The sequence below is a fragment of the Pectinophora gossypiella genome, chromosome 22 (genome assembly GCF_024362695.1).
Source record: "Pectinophora gossypiella chromosome 22, ilPecGoss1.1, whole genome shotgun sequence".
NCBI lineage: Eukaryota > Metazoa > Arthropoda > Insecta > Lepidoptera > Gelechiidae > Pectinophora > Pectinophora gossypiella.
Window position 1 is genome coordinate 11038958 of NC_065425.1, and position 26245 is coordinate 11065202.

Sequence of the window (26245 nt, forward strand, 5' to 3'; positions counted from 1 at the left end):
AAATAACATGGATATATTAATATATTTAAATAGCTACACAATACGTAATTGTGTCATTTACTCATTTAGAATAAACTATTATTAATTTAGTATTATACATGAATTTAATATGAATAATGTAATTTTCTCTAATACTTTACATGAAAATTAAATAAAACAATTTATTCGTAGTATTTGTTACAATACAACGTGTTTAATTTCCGTTTTTAAACCCCCTTTTTCTCAAAATGGCCGAAAATGGCAAAATGTGCTACCTGCCTACCTAGATGTTAAATCAAATTTCCTTATAAGGCCAAAAACTATGGTTGCCTGTCAAACTCGGCGAAGTTTGTTGAGAGTGTTTCTGGCTTGTCTGGCCAAGGTGATGTCTTCAGCCCTCTGGCGGAGGTTCTCCTCTTCCTCTTTGAGCACGGCTAGACGACCAGCCAGCTCCTCTATAGATTTAGGCAGTATCGCGTCTGGTACTTGAAGTTTTGAGAATTTCACCTGTAAGAAATAATACATACATATTTAAAGTCACGCCTATTTCCAACCGGGGTAAGCAGAGACTATGGAATTCAGTTAGCTTCGATCCTGACACACTTCTCTTATTATACGAGTAGAATTGGGTCGTGTACGGTCACGAGCATTAATATGTATACACTATGGTACCATGTCACATTAACTTTTTTGACAAATTGAACTGTAAGTCTCACTAAATGTCAAATATGTTAGTGCGACAGAGTCCTAAAGTGGGTACATTATATTGCTCATGACTGTACTAGGTTCAAGATAAATTATAAAAGCTGATTAGTAAATAAAGACACATCTAAAACTAACGAAAATATAATGTTTCTATTAAAAATATTGTTTCTATTTAACTTATTTATGAATTATAAATTAGTTTAATTAATTTTAAAGGAGAATGGGCGAATCTGGTCCAAGAACCTCCACTGATGAGACTTATATGTAATGAAAGCTTATGCTTTCTCTATGAATCTGGCAAAGTTCTATCAGATTCTGTCCCGGGGTTCTTTTTTTACGGCCATGTTTGTCCTGCCTAAAAATGTGATAAAATACAGTGGGAGCTAAAATCGGCTCAAGATTTGTTGCTGGATAACTAAGTCTACATAAATAATTATGTATCATATTGTATATCATTTTAAAGAGGATCTTTTCCAGAATCCGAGACATAAAAAAAACAAATAAAAAATCTTTTTGTAAGCGAATTATAGTCAATTTATATCTGCAGCGCCATTGTTTCTCGGTAGCTAAGTTCAAGTTTCATGCCTTTTACCCATTCCAAAAGTATCTTACCGATTTTTTTTATATTGCTTCCGGAATTTGATCTGAGTGATAATAACAAGAAAAATAAATAAACACCTCTCCGATAGAGACCGGCTAAGCTATTGCCTATTGCAAGAAATCGTCATCATTAGCAAGTCATTACGGTATTGCATATTATAAGCTTATAAGCAACTTGGAACTTGGTCCAAGAACCTCCACTGATGAGACTTGCATGATAGCTTATACTTGTCCTATGATTCTGGCAAAGTTCTATCAAACTCTGTCCTAGGGTTTTTTTACGGCCATGTTTGTCCTGAGTGTACAGTAGTGGACTGCAAAATCACCTCAGGATTTGTTGTCGAAAAACTATTTAACTAAGTCTATATACATAATTATATATCATAATGTATATCAATTTTAAAGGGGAAGGTTATCAGAATCAGAAACACAAATAAAAAAATGCATTATGTAAACGACTTTTAGCCAACTCACGTCCGTAGCACCATTTTTCTCAGCAGCTACATACGAGTTTCGCGCCTTCCAACCTTTCCAAAGGAGCCCAATCATTGTTTTCCTTCTTCTGATATTGCATTCTTAACCTGACAAGTGACAACAAAGAAAAAAAAATAAAAAAAAATAGATACCATTCCGATAGAGGCCGCGTAAGCTATGGACCTATTGCAAGATAACGTACTCAAAGGCTAGTCATTATAATCCAACAGACGTAACATGATTAGAATGCGGCGGGACGGAAATGTAGTACATCGCCTTATGCGAAAGAGACGAAATATGTGTCTCTTTAACACTAACAGCAATACAACTATACAGCTTAGTACGAGAGAAACAAGAAATACGTCATTCTAATCAAGATGCATTACAATGACTCTATTGTATACAAAAGAAACACATTTATTAAACAAGTTCAGGCAATAACTGGTGCAAAAGGCGGCTTTATTGTCAAGGTAGCAATTACTCTGTAAGGTCTATTCTGCGCATCAAGTGGCAAGATCGAGTTCCAAATACAGAAGTGCTGCGTCGTGCTGGCCTGTCCGGGATAGAAGCGCTCATTATGAAGCACCAGCTGAGATGGTGTGGGCACGTCTTGCGAATGGATGACAGCAGATTGCCGAAAGCAGTTTTCTATTCCGAGCTTTCTAGCGGGAAACGAAAGCAGGGCGGGCAATACCTGCGTTACAAAGACGTGCTCAAGCGCAACCTTGTGGCTTGTGATATTCCACCTGATAGTTGGGAGGAGCGAGCTCGTCTTAGACCGGAATGGCGTTACACTGTCCACAAAAACGTGGAACTGTACGAAAAGAAGCGTTTAGAAGATCTTGACGAAAAACGTCAAATACGGAAGACTCGACACAAGCCCCCCTACAACTATACATTTAATTCTGCTGGCCAGTTATTCTGTGCGCCATGTGGCCGAACCTTCAAATCGAAGTTCGGTTTTGCTAGTCATATTAGAGCCTATCATAACATCGACCTGGGATAGACATTTAGGAGTCGCCGTCGCCGGACACGGCTTGGATGAGGATGATGATGGTGGGATGAGCAATTACTACCAGGCAACCTTACGTTTACGATACGTTTGTTGTACCATTCGGCATTGTTTATAAGACAAGATATAAGCCTGGATTAATAAAACAAGATTGTGGTGAAAGAAAACATACTACATTTGCGTCCTCCCGCATTCTAATCATGTTACGTCTGTTGGATTATAATGACTAGCCTTTGAGTACGTTATCTTGCAATAGGTCCATAGCTTACGCGGCCTCTATCGGAATGGTATCTATTTTATTTCTTGTTGTTGTCACTTAGTCTTGTCAGGTTAAGAATGCAATATCAGAAGAAGGAAAAAATGATTGGGCTTCTTTGGAAAGGTTGGAAGGCGCGAAACTCGTACGTAGCTGCTGAGAAAAATGGTGCTACGGACGTGAGTTGGCTAAAAGTCGTTTACATACTTAATGCATTTTTTTATTTGTGTTTCAGATTCTGATAACCTTCCCCTTTAAAATTGATATACATTATGATATATAATTATGTATATAGACTTACTTAAATAGTTTATCGACAACAAATCCTGAGGTGATTTTGCAGTCCACTACTGTACACTCAGGACAAACATGGCCGTAAAAAAACCCTAGGACAGAGTTTGATAGAACTTTGCCAGAATCATAGGACAAGTATAAGCTATCATTACATGCAAGTCTCACCAGTGGAAGTTCTTGGACCAAGTTCCAAGTTGCTGATAAGCTTATAATATGCAATACCGTAATGACTTGCTAATGATGACGATTTCTTACAATAGGCAATAGCTTAGCAGGTCTCTATCGGAGAGGTGTTTATTTATTTTTCTTGTTATTATCACTTAGATCAAATTCCGGAAGCAATATAAAAAAAAATCGGTAAGATACTTTTGGAAGGGGTAAAAGGCATGAAACTTGAACTTACGTAGCTACCGAGAAACAATGGCGCTGCAGATATAAATTGACTATAATTCGCTTACAAAAAGATTTTTTTGTTTTTTTTTTTTATGTTTCGGATTCTGGAAAAGATCCTCTTTAAAATGATATACAATATGATACATAATTATTTATGTAGACTTAGTTATCCAGCAACAAATCTTGAGTCGATTTTAGCTCCCACTGTATTTTATCACATTTTTAGCCAGGACAAACATGGCCGTAAAAAAAGAACCCCGGGACAGAATCTGATAGGACTTTGCCAGAATCATAGGGAAAGCATAAGCTTTCATTACATATAAGTCTCATCAGTGGAGGTTCTTGGACCAAGTTTCATACAAAAGTGCCCATTGTCATTTGGTTAATTTTAATAATAAGAACGACATTTTTATCACGTACTTATTTCCATGACGTCAGTGTGCTTTTTAAACAAGTTCCATAGTAATTTCGTGTTTAGACGTTTATTAAAAAGTAACTGATTTGACTAGCTGAAAACTAGCCTATTATGTCGTAGAAATCGACCTTCTCCAATTCAAACTCAAAAAAATCATTAGGGTTATCAGTTTTTTTTTTCGACTCCTCATCCGCCTAAGAACCAATACTGGAAATAAGCGTGATGTATTTTTTTTTATAATAAGGAAGAGACGTTAGGACAATATCAGTGTTACTACAAAACAAAGACTAAAAGATAAACTCTGTTTAAAATATAATCCGTATACGAAAGAAGTCCCGAAGGCCGCGGCGCTACTGTCGCAGATTCTGCATATAATTATTATGACTTGTCAAGTTAGTTTCATTAAAATCCGCCGACTTCTTTTGTGGCGCGAAATACGAGTTCAAACCTAGTTTATTTTTAGTTTGTGTTTTATAGTAACACTGTATAATTCTTACCTTTGCTTTCTCATAAATCTCTTCATACGAAGCCAGTTTCTGTTTTATTTGCCTAACGTGATCCTCGATGTTTTCAGGGTTTGGATTCTGGTTGCTCAGGGACTCTTTCGCATTATGAAGTTCTTGTTTCAGCCCTAAAAAAATATAGTGATGTACCTATAGATGTATGTATGATATCAATATTACAAGTGCAAAAAGAGTGACGTAGGTCACTCTGAAAAGAAAATAAAAATACTAAAGAATAATAAAAAATGTAGGAAAGAAGGGTTTAAGGACCGTGCGAGAGACAGTGAAGCAGAAGGCACGACCTTTAGCACTGCAAGACACAAGGATAGTCCCAAGATCCCACCATATAAAATACTTTTCATCCATTAACCGCCTCTGTGGTCCAGTGGTTGAGCGTTGATCTCACGATTCGGAGGCCCCGGGTACGAACCCCGGTGGGGACATATCACAAAAATCACTTAGTGATCCCTAGTTTAGTTAGGACATTACAGGCTAATCACTTGATGACTACTTATTTACATCAGTAAGTAACCGGTATCAACGGCTTAACGTGCCTTCCGAATCACGGATAATCTTACTTTCGGACAATTAGGTGATCAGCCTGTAGTGTCCTAACCAAACTAGGGATCACAAAGTAATTTTTGTGATATGTCCCCACCAGGATTCGAACCCGGGACCTCCGGATCGTGAGCCTAACGTTCAACCACTGGACCACGGAGGCCGTTAAGCGTCGACGCGACGGGGCGTTGACGACTGCTTAAGTACCTAAATAGTGGACCGACACCTTCCCGAAGCATGGAATCATATTCCTTTTTCGGACAATTTCGGTGATCCAAGACTACAATGTCCTTACTAAACAAAGGACAGTCTCACAAAGTGATTTCGACCAAGTCCCCACTGGGAATCGAACCCGGACCACTAAAACCGGGCTCTAACCACTAAACCATAAGTTGCTCACCTTCAATAAACTTCCTATTCCTCTCAATCTGAATGTCCAATTCAGCATTCTTCTGTCTCATTTCCATCAGCTCGTAATCATTAGACATCTGTTGGGACAACTCTTGCGATTGCCTTAAGGATATGGCGACAGGATCGAGACTCTCGATGTGTAACGCCAGTTGGAGTGAAGAGGCGTTCTTTAAGAGCTGCTGGCATCGCTGTGGTAAGGAATCGGCAGAGATGTTGAGGTGTGATAGTGTTTCCGAGGTTAACGCCGCTGAAAGAAAGAATCCAGTATAGTGGCACACTCCAGACACTTTATACAAAAAACCTCGTCTTACACAGACACTACACATTGACGTTATCGTACACGCGCATCTGTGTGTGTGACGCCTGACGCGATTGAAGACTAAAGTAAGACCGAGCGGGGGAGAGGTAAATCTAGCTCAGCCGCTGGTGGGGAGCGGTGAGTTACCGTTCTATACGTAGTATTATTACTTATTCTATGATATTGGTATCAAAAGGAGCTCGGTAGCGCAGCGGTAAACGCGCTCGGTCTGCGATTGTTGAAGTTAAGCAACTTTCGCAAAGGCCGGTCATAGGATGGGTGACCACAAAAAAAAAGTTTTCATCTCGAGCTCCTCCGTACTTCGGAATAGCTATTAGCCGTAAAAAAACACCTCCACCAACCCGCATTGGAGCAGCGTGGTGGAGCATGCTCCATACCCCCTCCGGTTGATTGAGGGGAGGCCTGTGCCCAGCAGTGGGACGTATATAGGCAATTTATGTAATATTATTATGCTAGTAATAATATTTTCGGCGAAACGTTCCATCGGCTAAGTATTTTTTCGTTTAACTAACCGTCGGAGAAGAGTGTTATCGGAAAATCCTCCTATTCGGTGAAGGGTATTTCGCAGTACCATACGGACATCACATAGAGGAGGTGTTAGTGACGTCGTAACGAATATTGAGGGGGATGATTCAGACCATGATTCTGAATTAATATCAAGTGGAATTTTCCGTCGCAAATTCATGATTCAGCACCCGACTTCAACAAAAAGGGGGTGCTATAAAACATGTCGTAATACGTCTGAAACGTATAATGCGCATGATGATGAATAATATAGTTGTCATTAACACAGTTGGCTCGACCATTGTGGTTCGGTTACTTAGTTCATCTTGCGAGGGGTGTACCTCTGACTATGTAAGCCTATGTTATGTATGATGAAATATCAGAGTTTCTAATGTTAAACAAGAACACAATTTTTCTCTGTATATAACACACTTTATTAAACATAAAATAGGCACCTACTTTTTAAACATAATAAAATAAATTTAGCTAGTTTAAATTAACAGATTCCAAGCTAGGGAACTGCACTATAGTTTCTATTTTCTTTGCAACATTCAGTAATAATTCTTCTGATAAATTTGGGCCCATTAGTTGTAGGGACAATGGTAGCTTATTCTTAGAGAGACGTATTGGTATGGATAATGCTGGAATACCAGCCATGTTCGCTGGTTGAGTACAGTAATCTTGGAATGCACACTGATCCCTATTGTGCTTCGACGAGAACTCTTCAAACGTTGGTGCATCTGTCAAAGTAGTCGGAGTCAGCAAAATATCCACTGCACCATCACCTTTAAATACCTTTTTAAAATCATCAGAAATCAGTCTGCGTAGTTGTAAAGCTTTTATAAAATACTTTTCATAGTTTTGTCGCAATAAGAAGTAGTTTCCTGAGAAAATCCTTGAACGAACTACGTTGTTGAAGCCTTGGGATCTTGTAGATGCATACAGTTCTTCAGTGGAGTAATCTTCACTTGTTCTTAAACCATATTCTAAGCCGTCATACCTCGCCATATTACTAGTAACTTCACACTGATTTAAAATGGAATAAACTGCAATAGATACAGAAGTATTCGGTAAAGAAACTGTTTTGATAACAGCTTTTTGATTTTCAAGCAGATCTGTAACGAATCTCCAAGTATCTAAGACTTCAGGGCTCATTCCTTCGCAGTGGTATTCTTTAGGTATCCCAATTCGAACATGTGTTAAGTCAAATTCTTCTTTCATGGTTACTGGCTTGAATTTCTTTTTGATTGTTGTAGAATCTAAATTATCCGGTCCTGCTATACAATTTAGTATCTTCGCTGCGTCATCAATGTTCCTAGTAAGTATACCAGGGACATCCATGGAGTTTACCAGAGGAATCAGACCATAGCGGGAGACTAATCCGTATGTTGGCTTGAGGCCAACAATGCCGCATAATGCTGCTGGATTTCTCGTGGATCCTCCAGTGTCTGACCCTAGGGCTGCGACACATGCACCAGAGCTCACAGCAACAGCACTGCCTCCTGAACTGCCACCAGCTATTCTCCATGAATTATCATTCCTTTTATATCCCCAAGGATTCCTCGTCGGACCAAATATAGAGTCTATAGTTCCTGCTCCCATAGCAAACTCATCTAAGTTAGTCTTCCCCACCAGACATGCTCCGGATTCCCTCAATCTTGAATATACAGTCGCATCATAAGTAGGAACGAAATCCCGTAACATTTCGGAAGCACAAGTAGTTCGTACATTATTCGTACAAAAATTGTCTTTCACGCCGATTGTAATGCCGTCCAAAGGCTTCGAATTCTTGTCGATATAAAACCTCTTTTCACTTTGAATGCCATGGTTTTCCGCTATATCTTCCGTTAATGTAACAAAAGCATTTAATTCACTGGTTTGTTTCGCTTTTTGTAAACATAAGTCCACGAAGCTTGTTGGCGTTAAAAGTTTATCTCGATACGCTTTATGTATTTCCTTTATTGTGTAGGACGTCAATTTGTTCATTTTTGTTCCGAAAAACTAATATTTACGAATAAAATTCAAAAATATTATCCGAAATACAGGTTATGTTGTGACAGCTGACGGTAAAACGACAAAATCAAACGGTTATCAAGGACGCAAGGACCCCATGTCTTGGGACTAAAGCAACACACATTAATAATAGTCGGTTAATATGTAACGAATATATTTGGAAACTTCTTACCAGAAGCCAAACGTTCCTGTTTCTCGCGTTCTATTAAATTTGACTGCATCTTTGAATAATCTTCACTATCCGAAGTATAAATTTTCATGATTACTACAATTTAATTCAACAATTTTCAATAATTTATCACAGAATTTGAAATCTGCAAACGAAAAAAATCAAATCTTCAACTAGCGGTGAAATTTTGAACTACGCTACGGAAACGTCGGAAACGTTTCATTTTAGGTTTGCAAAAGAGTTTCTTTAAATTAAGTCAATTTTCAACTACCACAACTACTATATACTATACACACTAAAAGTAAAGTAAACAAATGCGTTGTTAAAAAATAAAATTTCGATAAATTCTTCAGCGCCACCTACTCTATAAACAATAATAGGCTGTTTTTGCTTTAGTTCTCTTGCCAACATATTGACACATTTTCATCGACAATAGTGATTCCAGCAGCACTACTTAAATCATACTTAACTATCGATATCGACAACATAATACTACATTGTTATTGGTTTGACTTATTACGAAGCGCAATTTTTGCGCGCTCGTCCCCGCGCTTATAACAGTTGTCAAGCTAAGTGATAATATACTTATCAATGCCAACTGGCAGGCTAATACAATAACGCACTACGAACGGAAAATTAATGCATACATCGCTATTTGTGCATTAACTTTTCGTCCTACTTTTTGACCGTTGATATCAAACGGTTATCTGCAGTCTATAGGTTGGCAGATAATGAGATTTCGGACTAACTTATAAATCCGACCCGACCGGACCCGACAATTCAAAATCGATATTTCTATTGGTTACACACATCACTAATTCATGAATATTTTGTGTGTGATGTGATTTCCATTTTGATTTTCGTCGCGCAATTTTTATTAATAAACTTGATTTAAACTATATTAAACAGAAGTGTTTGTGGATTAATAGTAAAACCATAAACGTGGCAGTAATTTTGAAACGAAAAATTTTAATATCAATGCGTAATTTCGTGTGAAAAATAGTCTTTGAAAATGGCACATTTGCAGTACATGCCGGGAGATCCAAGATTAGTCGATCAGCTAGTATGTGAGTTAAAATCAAAGGGAATATTCGATCAGGTAAGCTTAAAAACTAACAGTCTACATCATTCACCCTCCTTATATGCCCTTAAAATTCTCAATATGTTGCAAATCCATTGATTTTGATTCTGCTAATATTTTTTTTTTTTTTTGGTTTGGTTTTCCCCGAAGGGTAAGGCAAAGGGAACTATGCCCATACAGCCATGTCTGACGTATTTTTTTTCTTGATGATTAATGAAATGATGAAAGGTGATGATGATGAAACCTAAGCCCCCACCCTCGGAGTAGACTCCTACTCCGAACCCCAAACGAATTAACTCAAAAGTCCGCATAAACTTTTGTGTTATGAAGCGGCTTCCTGACACGAAGCGAAAATAGGCAGATACACTTTGTTTATTGAATACTCCAATATAATAACACTCGCGAATGTCTTCCGACTAACTTAATGCGATCATTAACCACAAAACACCACTTCGTATTAATTATTTAGATTATTCAATGAAGAAAGCAACTGTCCCGTTCCCGCCTCCCGCCAAAAAGCCCTTCTGCTAATAGTTCTTCCAAGGTCGTTAATGTATCAATTTTATCGGATTTTCAGTCTAATGAGTTTTTGGACAAAGAATTTATAGATTCTAGCCTGTTTTGGAGTTCTTTTATACCTAAGTTATAAAATCAACAGTTCAATTGTTACAATCCTTATAAAATTGTATGCAATTGAATCAACATGTCATTGCCCTATGAATTGTTACGCCTTCGTAATGGCGATTGAAATTTTGTAAGTACCTATGTTTAGTAAATTACTAATTAAAGCAAGTCTTTATGTTGTTGTTCAGGGTATCATAACATTAACCTTATGATGATGTTAAAATCTTATGTCATTGGTTTCTTCACTCTAGAATGATTTTTTATTCAAACAAAGATAAATGATTCCTTGTATGATAATAGTTATTGAAATTAGACCAACACAAATAAGATAAATAAATACAATCTTCTTGTTTTAAGGTATAGGTTAACCTCATAAGACACCATATTATTTTTGGGGTACATAGCCTGGAAAGTTCCTCATCGAAATAATATAAAAACTAGAATCATAAGAGATCACCTACATAAACAAGTGCTTTTCATCATCATCATCTTCAATCAGCCCACATCATCCCACTGCTGGGTTTACGCCTTTTCCATTTTGCACCACCCTTTGCTACCCTTCAAGTTGTACGTCTTTATAATCATGACATTTATTTTAAATTTCCAGTTCCGTAAGGAATGCATTGCAGACGTGGACACAAGGCCAGCATACCAGAACCTACGGCAGCGGGTGGAAAGCTCCGTGGCCACGTTCCTGTCCCGGCAGATCTGGAAGCCTGATCTTAACAAAAACCAGCTTAGAGAGAAGCTGAGGAAGCATTTGCTTGAGTGAGTTTTATATTTATTTATTTTTTTTAATCTAATTTTTGAGAGCAATGCCGGGTCTGCATGATAACCGCGCACGGTACCTGCGTCGCGCGCGGCGCGAATTATATCGAGTGCTTCGACTAATAAACGAACTGTCTATGTAGATGGACGTCAAACGGCTATTGGTCGAAGGCTTCGAAATAATTCGCGCCGAGCCCGGCGCGGTTGCCGTGGAGAGCCTACTAGAAATGCTTACTATTAAAGAGGAAGTTGTTAGTATAAAATACAAGGCAAGACTTGAAAGGAACACCAGCAAGCTAGCTAGCTAGAGATCTGCTCCAGCTACATCAGATAAGAAGTCTGAAAAGTTGGAATATACTTTCCCTGGATGAGAGATAATGTTGCCGAAAAATCGATAGTTTTACTATTGATAGTAAACAGCCAAAATCATCTACCCAGCCGATAGGCCTATCAATAGTATTTGCTACATTCAATACTATCGAAATTAAGGTCACTATCGATCGTACAAAACCATAGTAGTATTGATACTATCAATAGTATTAATACTAAAAGTAATAGTATTAATACTAATAGTAGTAGCTTGCGCAATATCGAAGAGCGATACTATTAGCGATAGTATTGATAGTTTTTTGTTTTTCAACTATCGATACTATCGGTACTATCGTTGCTTATCAATAGTATCGCCAAAAAAGAGCTATCTATTAATTATCGATACTATAGTTTTTTGGTTAACTATCGATAGTTCGATCGAAAACTATCGATAGGGCGCTATCGCGCGGCAACACTAATGAGAGACTAAAAAATAAATATAGAGATCAAATTCCGGTAAAACATAGCCTTGAGTATAGCAGTTACCGGACTGCACCTCTAAATAAATAAAAACAACCACAAACCATCTGATAAAGACAGGCAAGTTAATGGCAGATACCAGTGCAGTAAAAAAAAGAACTAATTTTTATCGAGGCTTGATCTACTCTTAGTAGTTATGCTACTCTTAGTTTATAGTGTTTAATGATAAACCACTCTTGGAGGCTGGCATAACCACCAAGGGTGGCTCAAAACTCGATAAAAATTAGATAAAAAAAAATCAGTTTATATAACAAAAGACAAATACTACAGCACTAAGATGTCTCTTACACATTACAGTATTTATATATGATTTTTGTCAATATGTATACTGAAAATGCCCTGAATGGATAAGGAAAATCACTTACACATGTTGAGCTCTGGCTTCCTTGTATCAAACATGAAATTTATTGTCTACAAGAAATTACTTCTATGTTTTTATAGGATGTGTGCGTTTATGTTGGATAGGATCTGCAATTAGTAGGTATTTTAATATTTTTTTATTTATGGTTTGTCTCTGCCCACTGCATAGAAGGATTACTATTGAGAACTGCTTCTATAGTTTCTTTTTTGTTATTAATTTCATAAAAATGGTTTGTTAACTTATGTCACACATTTTTTACAGTGGCAACTACCTAGAACAAGGAGTGGAAAGAATAGTGGATCAGGTGGTTAACCCTAAAGTAGCATCAGTGTTCATACCTCAAGTAGAAGACCTAGTCTATAACTACCTGGGCATTCCGAGGAAGAAGACTGCAGGCCCAGAAACCTCCAACGGAAAACCCGAAGACCTTCTACCAACAGACTTAGAAGCCGTCAGCCCAGGGTCAGTCAAGAGTCACGATGAGAAAGACATGGACATATCAGACGATAAAGAAGATAAAATGGAAATTGATGATGATAAGCCTAAAGAGGTCAAAGACGATTCAATCACATTTGAATCTATTGAAAAGGAAAAAGAAGAGTCAAGGTTGTCTGGTATCAGTGAGTTGACTCTTCATGATTCAGATGTAAGCATTGATAAGAGTACTACAACTATACCTTTACCAGCTGAAGAGATTAAATTAGAAAATATACCAGCACCAGAAAATAGCCCGCCGAATATTAAAAACAAGAATATAGATTTGGAAAAGATTGATTTGCCAAAGGAACCTGATCTGTCTACGGATATTCCTTTGCCAGATGAGATACCTAAAACTGAAACAGATGCGTACTTTAAGCCTATACAGAGTGAAGATGACGATTCTAGTTCGGACTCATCAGTACGTAGAAACGTCTCGCCGTTGACTCCTATACGGAATTTCAACAATGAAAACTCTTGCGATGCACAACAGGCGTTTGAAAATGACGAATTCAAAGACGACGACAAGAAAGAACCAAGCACTTTTAGATTCACTATTGAATCCAAAGCTGATGAGTGTATTGCTGATGAAGTGAAAATCGAGAAGAAAGAAGAAGCACCTTTCCAATTCAATGCGCAAGCAAATTTAAACACATTTAACACTCCATTGTACGATGATAGCTCGAATAGCAACAATTTACAAATCGATTATGAAAGCGACACTAACAGTAAAGCTACTGAACTTAAACCACCAGAACCTGACCAAAATTCTGGTGATTCAAACAGAAAGGAGAAAAAAGATGAAAAGAAGAGCAGCCATAAGAGTTCGCATCGTTCAAGGGATTCCTCCCGACATTCGAGTAGTAAAGATAAAAGATCTGAATCTAAGCACTCTAAAGATAGTTCCAGGGATAGTAGTCGCCACGATAAGAAGTCCAAAGATGATAAAGCCAAATCTAGTAGCAAAGAGAAATCTAGTGAGAAGAGTGACAAAAAGGATAGTAGAGATTCGTCCAAACATAGAAGTTCCTCTAGTTACAAATCATCAAGCCACAAAGATTCTAAACACAAGAGTTCTAGTTCCAGCAAACATTCAAGCAAAGACGATAGAAAGTCCTCCTCATCAAGTCAAAGAGAAAAAGAAAAAGGCTCTGATAAATCTGACAAGTCAGAGAGGTCCAAAGACAAAACGCGAGATTCTAAATCTAGCAGTTCTAAAGATAAAGACAGGAAGAGTAGTAGCAGCAAGAAGTCAGATGAGAAAGAAAATAAAGAAAAGAAGGAAAAGAAAGAGACAGATGATCACTACAGCTTGTCTGGAAGAGGGAACCCTAATAGACGCTCTACAGATAGAGATTCCAACGACGGTAGTTCGTCTTCTAAAGGGTCGCATCGACCGTCTCACTCCAAATCCTCAGGGAGTAAGAAAGATGGTAAAGGTAGTTCAAAGTCAGATAACACTTCTACTAGTGGAGATTCCGCAAGTCCTAGCGACGCTGTTGAGGTTAATACAGCGAAGAATGGGTCACAAAATAAGCCTATAAGAGTGGACACTCATCTTGGAAACCGTGTAGCAACTCCACCAAGACTACCTTTTGTACCAGACGTAACCATAAAAAAGCCGAAATTCGCAGCGAACCTTGAAGAGGCTAAGCAAAAGATGAAAATGAGAAAATTCCTAGAAGAAGAACAGAAAAGAATGAATCAAGAAGCGGCTTTACTTCTAGAATTTCAGGCGAATGTTAGACCTAGTTTGAGCCAGGTTTATTCTAGCATACCTGGACCTGAATTGGAGTTTGCTTGTGTTTCTAACAGTGTTCAACCGACACATTCACAAGTTATTGTACTAGATGAACCGTCACAAAATAATACTGAAGATACCAAGACGTTTATCAAAGAAGAAATTAATAGAAAAGACGATGTTAAAGTTGAATACGTTGAAGAAAAAGACGATGAAATAGCCAAGACGTTGATAGCTATGCATGAAGATGGCAGCTCTAATCAGGAACTCGAATTTACAGAGATAAAAATAGAAGACACAATTAATATCGTAATTGAAAGATTACCTGATGCAGAAGAAATTGATGATGAAAAAGTGGAGACTGGTGAAATGAGTAATAAAGATATTGCTAGTGAGGAAGAGAGTACCATTGAAGTTGAGGCTAAAAAAGAGAAGCCCATTTGTTACGAAATAACTGTCATAACAGAAGAAATGTTCGACACAGATGAATCACAGACATCTACACCTAAATTCGAAGTAAAATCTGATGAGAAATCTTTTCACTATTTCGCTGAACATGAAAAATACGATGCAGAAATTGAAAGAAATAAGTTCACAGATTTTTTTAAAAGATTTACAGACAATATGTCTACAAGCAAGATGTACTTAGTTAACTGTGATACTTATGAAGAGAATTTGATGAAAGAAGTGTCACAAACGTATGGCGATTACGAAATTGTGAACTACTATAAAAACAGCCAAGTAAGAGTCCCTAAAACATCTAAAAACATAGTGAAGAATGTTAATGTAGCTGAAGAAATAACATTACCAACACATAATACTATTGCATCACCTGTTACTCCAAGATATTCACCTATATTTAGTCCAGTCAAATCCGAATGCTCTTTCGATCTATCTAGCGATTATGACAACAAATTAGAAGAGATGGTAAACAAGACTTCTAGGCAGGAAATAATGGAAATCATACTTGGTGGTGTTATAGATGATTCACTAAGCGAAATGCCTCAAATTGATTACTGTATGGATTCAAACATTGAAGATAATGGTCTTAAAAGGAAGATTACTGATGTGGAAAGCACTAATAATAATAGACAAATTTTGACGCCGAATAAGATGAGAAAGCTCAGTGGGTCTGATCAGATTTCATCTACTACTGAAGGTAAGATGTCGTGTGTGGTTAGAGCATGGCTCTTATTTTCCGGATTATGTGAATAAGGACATGTGTGTGAAAAGTGTGAGTGAGATGACGACTGACAGAGATGAATGCGAGAGAAATGCATATTGTGCCGACCCCACCTAAAGATTTTTGGTGCCGATGTAATACTAACTGGACTTGAAAAAAGAAAGGAAAACATGAAACCGTAGGAGTAGGGCCCTGTGCTGGGAGGTTTTCTGACCACGTCTTTCCCTCAGCGATACAGCTTTCGATGTGGTAGTAGTTTTACAGCTAGTTACATAATATCGTCGCTGGAAATTTCAATTGCTGTAAGGGACATTTGGCCAAATTTTTTTTATTGCATTATTCGATAGAGCTTGTTTTTCTCCATCGATTGATACATTTGAAATACCAATAGCTCTCATATTTTTTATTTTATTAACGATTGAATTTTCTGATATTTTTGAATAAAACGGCGTAAAGGACCCAAGATTTTGAAAGTATGACGTATATCACAATTTTTTTTACTTAAGTGATGTAAGGGTCTTGATTTATAAAAAAGTTATTTAAATTATGACAATGTCTTTTACGACACTAAAGCTAACATGAAATTATAACAAATAATATTGATATAGGGACGTAAGTAACTGTGGTTATTTATTTTGTCATTTATGTCTACACGTATTAACACGACGAAACTAGCAATGAGTCCGCTGTCTTAAAAATCTTGTAGTTTTATATTTACCATACAACCTAAACTGGTATACTAATTATTATTCTTTCATTTAGAAATAAACAAAGATAGAACTTCGCTTAAGACCTTATTACACTACTCAACTCTTTCGCCGTACATTTTATGCCTACGCCCACGTGTACGTGCACCGAATCCCCTCCACACCCTTTTTTTGACGTGACTTATGTTGATTTGCCGCAGATGGCATTAACTACTTGGCCGGAAAAATGGCGAGCGCTGAAGGCTCTCACCCGGTACAACGTTTAAGAGAACAGGTCTGAGGGTGCCCAGTTGGGCGCGAACCTCGGCTCAGGGCTGAGGTCAGGTCTGAGTGGAAAAATATTTGAAGAAATTAATCGACTCTAGTAGGTCGATAGCGATTAAGCGCTGCTGACTAGAGTAATCGTGTCGTCGGGATCGTATATTACGTCCTTCGGACGCCGATACTTTTCAGTACCGTCCCTAAGCTGGATGTATTCAGAAGCCGCAACTACCAAAGGATTTGGGTGGTGCGGAGCAGAATCGAAAAAAGTTTTGAAGCTAATTTGAGCCATTCGGCAGTGGTTGGCAGACTTAGGTCAATGTGCAGATTTTCATTTCGAAGGAACTACGGAGCTCCCGTGGCTTTCCGCATGAAACGATTTTGTATTACCTGTAGGCAGTGGATTTGAGAGGGTCTCGCGTGAGCAAAAACTACCCCTGCATAGGTCATGATCGGAAGGATGCAATTTACTACGCTTGTTAAGGAGACAATGAAGACGGCCCATTACACACGCGGCGCGATCGCGCACACGTTTGATATGGGCCTTGAAAGGAAGACGTCTATCTAAGACTACGCCGAGATGTTTGACTTGCTCCTCCCCAGGGATCGGCTTGCCAAACATCTTGATGACTTTAAGTTAACGGCGTGACCGTGGCGTGTTATAATAGCCCTTTGAAAAGTACACCGTTGCACTTTTTTCCGGTTTTACCTCGATTCTCCATTTGCGAAACCACTTGCCCAAGGCCGCGCGTTGGAGAATTCCGGTCATCATAACTCGACCACAGCACGAAGAATAGATGGCTGTATCATCCGCAAATAAAGCTAGTTCGGTCTTAGGGGATTTGGGAATGTCACTAGTATACCATGAAAATAGTAAAGGAGAGGACGGAGCCTTGTGGCCCTCCCTACCCGTACCCGCTCGCGGGTTCGCGACCCACGGTAATGGCTCGGCTCCTCAGTTGCGTTCACAGTGGTTGTGTTCAAGCGCCATCAGAGTAGGTCACGTTTTGTTTAGAATTCAAATCGAAGGGGCGATACTTTTTAATGATGCCGAAAGCTAAAAAGAAAAATGTGTCTGTGAAGTGCGATTCTGTCAATTCTGTTGTATGTTGTTCTCAATCTGATAACCTAAGACTATAGGTAATTTACCTGCATTTCAACAAAACTAGATACAATAAGTTTAAAATGACACAAATGTTTAATAAGTATGTGTTTTTTAATTTGCCTATTATTAAAAATCGGCAAACATATTCAAGCACATGGTGTTTAGATGTCTCAAAGTAAAATTCAACTATAATTTCAATAAATATAAGTGATTTTAACCAATTGTTGTGAATTTTTACAGACCTTTACTTCAATATTTTACCAAAATATTTAAAAAACTGACCTTTACAACCCAAAAATACACAAAATATTAAAAAATCTGACTTTTACAACCCAAAAATGCAAAAAAAAAATTTACCTAATAGTTGTAAGGGAAGTTTTTTAAATAACACAAGGGCGTAAGGGTTAGTAACTTTCTTATTTTGCTAGTTATTAAAGTAATTCTATTTTTAAGTGGTAGACAAGAAAATTCTAAGAATTATGGTATTTAACGTGTTTCAATACGTTTAGAATGACGAAAGTTATGAGACTTTAAGTATCAAGAAATGTTTTTTGTTTCTCCTGAAAACCTGTCATTTGTCCCTTACGTCAATTGAAATTTCCAGCGACGATATGTAATTTAATTTTTGACGTTCAAAAAGCACTAATTATATCAGTCAATTTTGAAGAATAAATATATTTGAATTTGAATTTTGAATTTGACGTAAGCGTTGATGCATTTCAGAATCTGACGAGACACCAACTAACACCAAGGTTCAAAACAACATACGTTCCAAGTATTTGGGCAAAGCTAAGAGGGTGGGCCTGCCGCGACCTAAGAAAACAAGTGAGTAGAAACTTCATAGGCACGCTATTTCAGAAGTTTAATCTGACAAGTTCGGAGCACGCAGTTGACAACTTTGAAACAAAGTTCTTAAGTTTCGTTATTATAATCGCGGGAACCTCGAAATGACGCCAAATTAAGAACGCCTTCGGTCCTGTGCCGAGGTTTTTCTTGAGATTTTGAAGAGGTTGAGAAGCTGCAGTAGTTTTAGACGGATGAGATATTCGACAAAAAATATGAATATATAACAATTTACGATTCCAAGTTTTACTACCTTATCAACCGAATAAAGACATTTTCGATTTTGAGTTTGAACATGTACCTTTTTCCCGGTACAGCAAACGTAACATACATAAACAGCCTATATACGTCCTTCTGCTGGGCACAGACCTACCCTCAATCAACCGGAAGGGTTTGAAGCATACTCCACCAAGCTGCACACATAGTCCAGGGGCTTTATTTTTGAATCTCTCGCTTTCAACTCACATTAGAAAATATATACCCATTTCACGTAGCACATCAGAACTTGTCATTTGCAAGATGAGACAGATTCAGGCCATGATTCTAAGTTAATATGAAGTGGAATTTTCCGTCGCAAAATTAATGATACTTTTGCGATGGAAATTCCACTTGATATCAACTCAGAATTATGGTCTGAACCATCCCTCAAAGTTGCCACTAACCCCCTTTATTTTCGCACATGAGTTGAAGGCGAGTACAGAGCATAGAAGCAAGTAATCTAATCATTTGGACTTTCTCTTCCAGCGCTCCCAAACAGTCCGTCGAGCGACAAGTCAGTCGAGAATTACGAGCAAAATGAAGCTCCCACGCAGAATGGAAAGTTGAAGAATGTTCCCCGAAGCAAGGTACAGCGGTATGACACCTCAGATTTGTACAAACCTAAACTGCATTATTTGTCTAGAAGGAATAATATTGCTTAGAAAGGGATATTTCGGTCGTATCGGTCATGATGGTGCTGATTCGTGCAGACACCTCCTAATTTACAAATACAAATGTACTTTATTGCACCAAAATAAAAATAAATAATTAGAAAAGACTCTTAACTACCAAGGGAGCTAGTTTCAGTCCTGTCAAATTAAGTTAAAAAAAGGTGTGGTTGCCCGAATTGGCACCATTATGAATTTGAAGCCTCGTATCCACTAGGCAACAATTAACGCGAAACACAACGCAAACATGTACGGCAACGTTGCACAACAGCGCGCGACGTTGCCAGCTGAAGCGCAACATGTTGCGCGACTTGTTGTTCGTTTAGAGAGCACCAATTGACAACATTTCATTTTTACTAAGGTGCCTTAAATCGAAAACCATTTCGAGATATTTCTATAATTTACACAAAACACATTTTTTCAGATTTTTTAATTCAGTAATAATAGAAATATATTGAAAAATCCACGAGGTCAGAAGAGGAAGGCATAATAAGTTCAGACCTTTACATAAAAATTATAAAAAAAGTAAATGTCATACATAACGTGACACTTTGTTTGCGACTTGTTTTAAATACGCATGCAAAGGTACATTACATTATACTGCTTTCATTCTATCAATGGCAGAATCCAATTTTCAAAAAATGTTTTTTGTAACTTCTAGTGGAAAAATCTTGAAAAGAAAAAATACGTGTCTTCTATTTAAACAAGAACTTTCGAAATAGCACAAAAAAACCACGGCTTAAAAATTTGAAATGTTGTCAATTGTAAAGTGGGGATGTGACGCGCAACAACACTAGTTCATCTGGCAACATGTCACCGACGAACGTGCAGTCGATGCGTAGACGACGTTGTTAAACAAAAGATCCGCGCTAACTTTTAACATCTTGGGCAATATGTAGCCAAGTGAAAACGCGGCTTCTTAAATATACAGGGTGTTAGTGAAATCGTAACGAATACTGAGGGGGATGATTCAGACCATGATTCTGAGTTGATATCAAGTGGAATTTTCAGTCGGAAAATTCATGAAAATATTTGTTTTTTTTTTAAGTTATTTTCTGTTCCATACTTTTGCGACGGAAAATTCCACTTGATATCATCTCAGAATCATGGTCTCAATCATCCCTCAAAGTTTTCGTTACGATGTCACTAACACCCTGTATAATATTTACGGTCATGTGAAACTGCCAATACGAAAACTTGAGCCTTGAGTGATGAGTACTGTTAAAAGCAATAATACTGTAGTCTGTTTAATAATGTATCGAATATATTAATACTTTAATCGGGTGAGAGAAAAAAATGTTCTAACTCTATTAATATTATTTTAACTTCTAAGAACATTAGTTGTAATTTTTACTCTATAAGCTTCTTGGAGACACGCAGATCTGGAGGGTTGAAAACGCCACATTGAAGCTATGAGGGACATTCCAAGCTACATTCTTCAAAAACAATATAGATGGCGCTGTAAAATTTTCCTTCGTTTAACCTAATTTCATGGATAAGGGTGCATATCAAAATGTGCCAAGTTTGGTGGCGAACTTTCATATTATGTTCCGACATGGTTCCGACATGAAAAAGCATAGTTCTATAGTTGACGACAGGTCGACATGGCAATCGGGGCATAAGGTGAGCCGCGGAGGCGGGGTAGCCCCGCACACCCGCACAGTCCCCGCGGCTTCTTAGTCTTAGTGTCGCACGAGTCCGTATCGACCGCGTTTATCGATTTATAATCTCGCTCACATAATTTATTACTATTGTGTTTTAAAAATGGCTACGGTTGCATCTTCGACGCGTGTTCAAGCAAAAAATCCAATAATTCACTCTCAAGCTCGAGAACTAGCTAGAAAAGTGTTAGAAAATTGTGACATTGAACGGAAAAATAATTGTTACAAATTTTCTGTCAATCGGACATTAGACAGGGCTGTGTGTTATACCGGTCTATCGAAAAGAACTATGTCTAGGATAAAATCAGAATTAAAATCAGTGGGAGCAGAGGAAAAGTTGAAATCACCCAAAAAACGGAAGAAGACAGGTGGACGTGGTATTATTTTATTCACATTTTGTTACATACATAATAAAAATATATCGATATTGAAAACGTCACGTCACTAGAGAATTGCCATGTCGACCTGTCGTCTACAGTAGCTACGAGGTAACTTGTTCTTCGTAGCTAAAACTATCTTTTTCATGTCGGTACCCAATTTTTCACGAAAACATAATATGAAAGTTCGCCACAATACTGGGCACATTTTGACATTCACCCATAACAGACATATGCATCTTTTATTTTTGTTTTTCCCAGGCACAATTACATCTTCCACCCATTATAATTCTGATCAAAATAAAGAGTAGCAATATAGGTAGCAACATAATTCTTGTGATTCAAATATCAAGCAACAATTATAATATACAGGGTGTTAGTGACATCGTAACGAATACTCAGAGGGATGATTCAGACCATGATTCTGAGTTGATATCAAGTAGAAATTTCCGTCGCAAAAGTATGGATTGGAAAATAATTAAAAAGAAAAGAAAAAAATTCATGAATTTTTTGACACGAAATTCCACTTGATATCAACTCAGAATCATGGTCTGAACCATCCCCCTCAGTATTCGTTACGGTGTCACTAACACCCATACCTACTTATATGGCTACCGTATGTACGTACTTGTACGGGGTGTAAGTGTCATCGTAACGAATACTACTGAGAGGGATAATTCATCTGATTATTCTGAGTTAATATCAAGTGGAATTTTCCATCGCAAAAGTATAGAATTGAAAATAATTTAAAAAAACTAAAAAAAATCATGAATTTTGCGACGGAAAATTCCACTTGATATGAACTCAGAATCATGGTCTGAAACAACCCCCTCAGTATTCGTTACGATGTCACTAACACCCTGTATATATGCTTGTAATTTTGAATAATGATGATGAACCTGAGTATTATTCGCCATCTATATTATTTCTGGGGAACGTAGCTAGGAACTACTTCATTCACTTAAAAAGCAATATGGCTATTCAACAAATATCAAAAGTAGCAAATTGCTTTTTAGATGAATTGGGTTGTATACTAGGTTCAAGATAAATTATGAAATTCTAATCACTTCATAAAGACAGTATACTAAAACTAAAGAAAACCTTTTTGTTTTATCTTACTTATTTGTGAATTTTAATCAAGAAAAACGTAATAATCGTCTTCTCTTCTATCGTGTGGGTTGTGAGTTGGAGTACCAACCTCATCAACCCGTAATAATTAATCCGACATTTTATCACGTTTTTCTATGACGTCACAGCGTGCTTTTTCCTTCAAATTCCATAGTAATTTCGCGTTTTGACGTTATGTAAAAAGTAAAACAGTCTTTCGGGGAACGTAGACTCTGTGCGATTTTCTTTGAAGGGGTAAATATAGTTTTTATTAAATATTTATTCAAAATATTTCCTATCTTATCAGTAACTCCCTTCAGATATGGAAGAAATGCTGGCTGACGTTCAACCCTGGGTACGGTCGTCTTGACCTTTGGTTTTGGCCGCAAGGCTCCAACATCTATCCTATAACCATTATTGCGAAGAACCTTCTGTACATGGCTGATTTCAGCGTCTATGTGCTCATTGTCGCATATGTCATATGCTCGGTTGGTTAAAGATGTTACTACCGCATTCAAACAAAACGGTCTATTTCTTGCCGGATTAAAGAACATATTAATGTAAAAAGTAATTGATTTGACTAGTTGGAAACTGGCATATTGCTTTGATGTGGCCTTTTTATACCTCCCCCCCCACAGTAAAAACCCATGCAGTGATTCTCGAGATTAGCATGAACCGACCATCTTGCTTTTCTTCTGGGTAGTACGAAAGAGAGGGCAATATAATTCTTTCTCTCTTGCTCTATATGTAATTTGGTAATATTTTATTTTTGCTGTCTCTAGTGGAGTGGGTGTATAACATCATATATGTAGAGTGTGGAGGGTTGCTCCACTGCGGGTAGGTGCAGAAATTATAACTCTTTTCGATTCATTATCAAACAGACTTAATTAAACCGCGACCTCATTCAAAAGACTTAATTGTAGTTAATATATTAATCTATGATAATTATTATCTATCACATAAAACTGTGATTATTTATAGTTAGTAGTAACATAATTGTTTTGTATTATGGGTAGTATAGAATTGATATAGAACGTATTGTGCTTGAGATATACGTATATATGTACTAATAATAATAAGGCGACGAAAACGTGAATTTTATAATTCTGATCATGGTATAAGTGTTATAAATTAATCCATTTTAGGGTAGAGATATAATAGGATATTTAAAATACATTGTTTTAATTTTACGCGGTTATTATCATAATTAAAACACATAATAACGGGTTCTTACCGCGTTTAAAGTAGGGATATTTCGACACTGTTGCAAGTGCCAAAATCACGGGATGACTATCATCTGACTGTCATCCCGTGATCATGGCACTTGCAACAGTGTCGAAATATCGGGAGTCTCATATCCCTACTTTAAACGGTAAGAACCCGTTATTATGTGTTTTTTATTTAAAATACTCTGTAAAACAATAGTTTTGTTTATTTAGATGTGTCGGAATCGTAGTCAGAGTAATCCGTGGTATCTGCCTACCCCTGTGAGAAGGCGAGATGTTATGTTTGTGTTACTTATAAATTATACCCCATAAAACGCAGCATGATTAACGTGATAAGCTAAGCTGTATACCGTTAGTGCGAGAGAGACGTAATGAATATAGAATAGTAGTTTGGTGTTAGCAGTTGAGGAGCTCGGTGGCGCAGCGGTAAACGCGCTCGGTCTGCGATTGTTGAAGTTAAGCAACTTTCGCAAACGCCGGTAATAGGATGGGTGACCACAAAAAAAAATTTTTCATCTCGAGCTCCTGCGTGCTTCGGAAGGCACGTTAAGCTGTTGGTTCCGGCTGCATTAGCAGTCGTTAATAACCACCAATCCGCGCTGGACCCGCGTGATGGTTTAAGGCCTGATCTCCCTATCCATCCATAGGGAAGGCCCGTGCCCCAGCAGTGGGGACGTTAATGGGCTGGTGATGATGATGATGAGACTTTGAAGTCGATAGATTAAAGATGAAAACAAAAATGGTACCAATGCAATACCACTCTCTATACCTTTCTAGCCGTTTTCCCGCTACGCAAATTCACGAATAACACTTGTCCTGTCTGTGATGAATGGCAGATGTGAATATTGAGCTACCAGATTTTATAGATTTATATTATAATATATAATAATAAGGGGGTTTCCAGGCTACGTTCCCCAAAACCAATACAGATGGCGTTGTACATGTTTAAAGTAATAATTACCTATTTTGTCATTGTTCGGGTATATAATTATTCAAAAATATAATGCAATGGCAGAAGCGTATATAAAAATTATCTTTGCATGTTATTTGGATCAGTAGGCACTGCACGGTAACCGCGCCGCGCGCGGCGCGAATTATATCGACGCCTTCGACCAATAGCCGTTTGACGTCCATCTACGTAGATAGCACTCGTATCGTTTAGTGGTCGAAGTGGGGTAAATTAAGTCATTCAGACCCAGAGTATAGAATTATGTTGCTACCCATATTGCTTCTCTTTATTTTGATCAGTATAATAATGGGTGGAAGATGTGTGGCACTTGGGAAAATAAAGATAAAAAACAAAAAAATATATACGGTCGAATTGAGATCCTACTCCTTTTTTGAAGTCGGTAAAAATGCATGTTTGTTAGCCATGAAATAAGAAGGTTAAACGAGGGCAAATCTGTACAGCGCCATCTATTTTTTTTTTGTGGAACGTAGCCTGGAGTCTCATTTTAAGGCTGTATATTGCTATGTTATTAATTATTATACTATTACGACAAAGTACCTAGAGCCAAATTGCTAATTTGTAAATTGCAATTAGGCTTTTATAGTTGATTGTAATATACGATTTAATAAATTATATTATTAATTACTCAATGCTTTCGTTTTGTTACTATGTTTTGAAATCAGTTTTTTAAATTATTAGATACCAGGAAAAAATATAAGTATTCAAATTGTAAGCTTCTAAAGCCAAGATAATAGTATATTTCTTTAAAACTTCTGGTCAACTGTATCGAAAGGTGATCAGTCTATATTCTATATTAGTTCATAAAATAATAATAATAATAGTGTTACTTCTATGCTGTACTGGGAGCAGGAGTGGTACCAGCCTTTATGTCAGTTGGGTCACCAGGTCGCAGACAACCTATTGCATGACACCCCCCGCCCATCCGCGCGTGATCGTTGGTGAATAAAAAACATAGAACAGGTATGTCGTAAAATCCGAAGGAGGGATTGTGTCCTTCCTTACATGATGGACTAATGCTATGGGCGATAGGCTGACGCCTTATCGCCATAAGGTTCCCATCCACCTTAGGATGCCATATCAACAGTGGCTGCTTGTCTTTGATTACTTGTGGTTCTGCCCACCCCGTTAGGGACTACGGGCGCGATTTTATGTATGTAAATTAGCTTCGCCGACGCATAATTAAGATATTGTTATTATTTATGAATTACCTACATGATAAACAGTTATTTTAATTACTTAGTAACATTAATATTGTGCAATAAGTAGGTCATATCCATCTTTGGACTTCGTATCAACAGTGGCTGCAAGTTGTCTTTGATTACTTGTGGCTCTGCCCACCCCATTAGGGATTACGGGCGTGAGTTTATGTATGT

The 26245-nt window shown here is 37.6% G+C and overlaps 3 protein-coding genes across 3 annotated transcripts; 1 reads left to right on the forward strand and 2 right to left on the reverse strand.

Moving 5' to 3' along the window:
* Nucleotides 1-160: 160 nt before the first annotated feature.
* Nucleotides 161-8795, reverse strand: LOC126377215 (uncharacterized). Its single transcript, XM_050024913.1, has 4 exons — nucleotides 8609-8795; nucleotides 5590-5847; nucleotides 4626-4759; nucleotides 161-486 (listed from the first exon to the last, which is right to left on the reverse strand). The coding sequence occupies exons 1-4, from the start codon at nucleotides 8694-8696 to the stop codon at nucleotides 313-315; spliced, it is 654 nt and encodes a 217-aa protein (XP_049880870.1). The 5' UTR covers nucleotides 8697-8795; the 3' UTR covers nucleotides 161-312.
* LOC126377083 (glutamyl-tRNA(Gln) amidotransferase subunit A, mitochondrial) lies at nucleotides 6820-8503 on the reverse strand. The gene has a single exon (XM_050024740.1). The coding sequence runs from the start codon at nucleotides 8407-8409 to the stop codon at nucleotides 6910-6912; it is 1500 nt and encodes a 499-aa protein (XP_049880697.1). The 5' UTR covers nucleotides 8410-8503; the 3' UTR covers nucleotides 6820-6909.
* A 644-nt stretch (nucleotides 8796-9439) lies between the features above and the next one.
* Nucleotides 9440-25501, forward strand: LOC126376995 (biorientation of chromosomes in cell division protein 1-like 1). The gene is made up of 5 exons (XM_050024566.1): nucleotides 9440-9704; nucleotides 10918-11078; nucleotides 12550-15665; nucleotides 18486-18587; nucleotides 19350-25501. The coding sequence occupies exons 1-5, from the start codon at nucleotides 9618-9620 to the stop codon at nucleotides 19523-19525; spliced, it is 3642 nt and encodes a 1213-aa protein (XP_049880523.1). The 5' UTR covers nucleotides 9440-9617; the 3' UTR covers nucleotides 19526-25501.
* Nucleotides 25502-26245: the final 744 nt, after the last annotated feature.

Excerpts from the sequence above, each read along its gene's own strand:
- LOC126376995 (XM_050024566.1), top strand. The coding sequence starts at position 9,618 with ATGGCACATTTGCAGTACATGCCGGGAGATCCAAGATTAGTCGATCAG. Across the intron at positions 9,705-10,917 it reads CAAAGGGAATATTCGATCAG|TTCCGTAAGGAATGCATTGC; the intron begins GTAAGCTTAAAA and ends TTAAATTTCCAG. Across the intron at positions 18,588-19,349 it reads GCCGCGACCTAAGAAAACAA|CGCTCCCAAACAGTCCGTCG; the intron begins GTGAGTAGAAAC and ends TTTCTCTTCCAG.
- LOC126377083 (XM_050024740.1), bottom strand. The coding sequence starts at position 8,409 with ATGAACAAATTGACGTCCTACACAATAAAGGAAATACATAAAGCGTAT.
- LOC126377215 (XM_050024913.1), bottom strand. The coding sequence starts at position 8,696 with ATGAAAATTTATACTTCGGATAGTGAAGATTATTCAAAGATGCAGTCA. Across the intron at positions 5,848-8,608 it reads ACAGGAACGTTTGGCTTCTG|CGGCGTTAACCTCGGAAACA; the intron begins GTAAGAAGTTTC and ends TCTTTCTTTCAG. Across the intron at positions 487-4,625 it reads AGATTTATGAGAAAGCAAAG|GTGAAATTCTCAAAACTTCA; the intron begins GTAAGAATTATA and ends TATTTCTTACAG.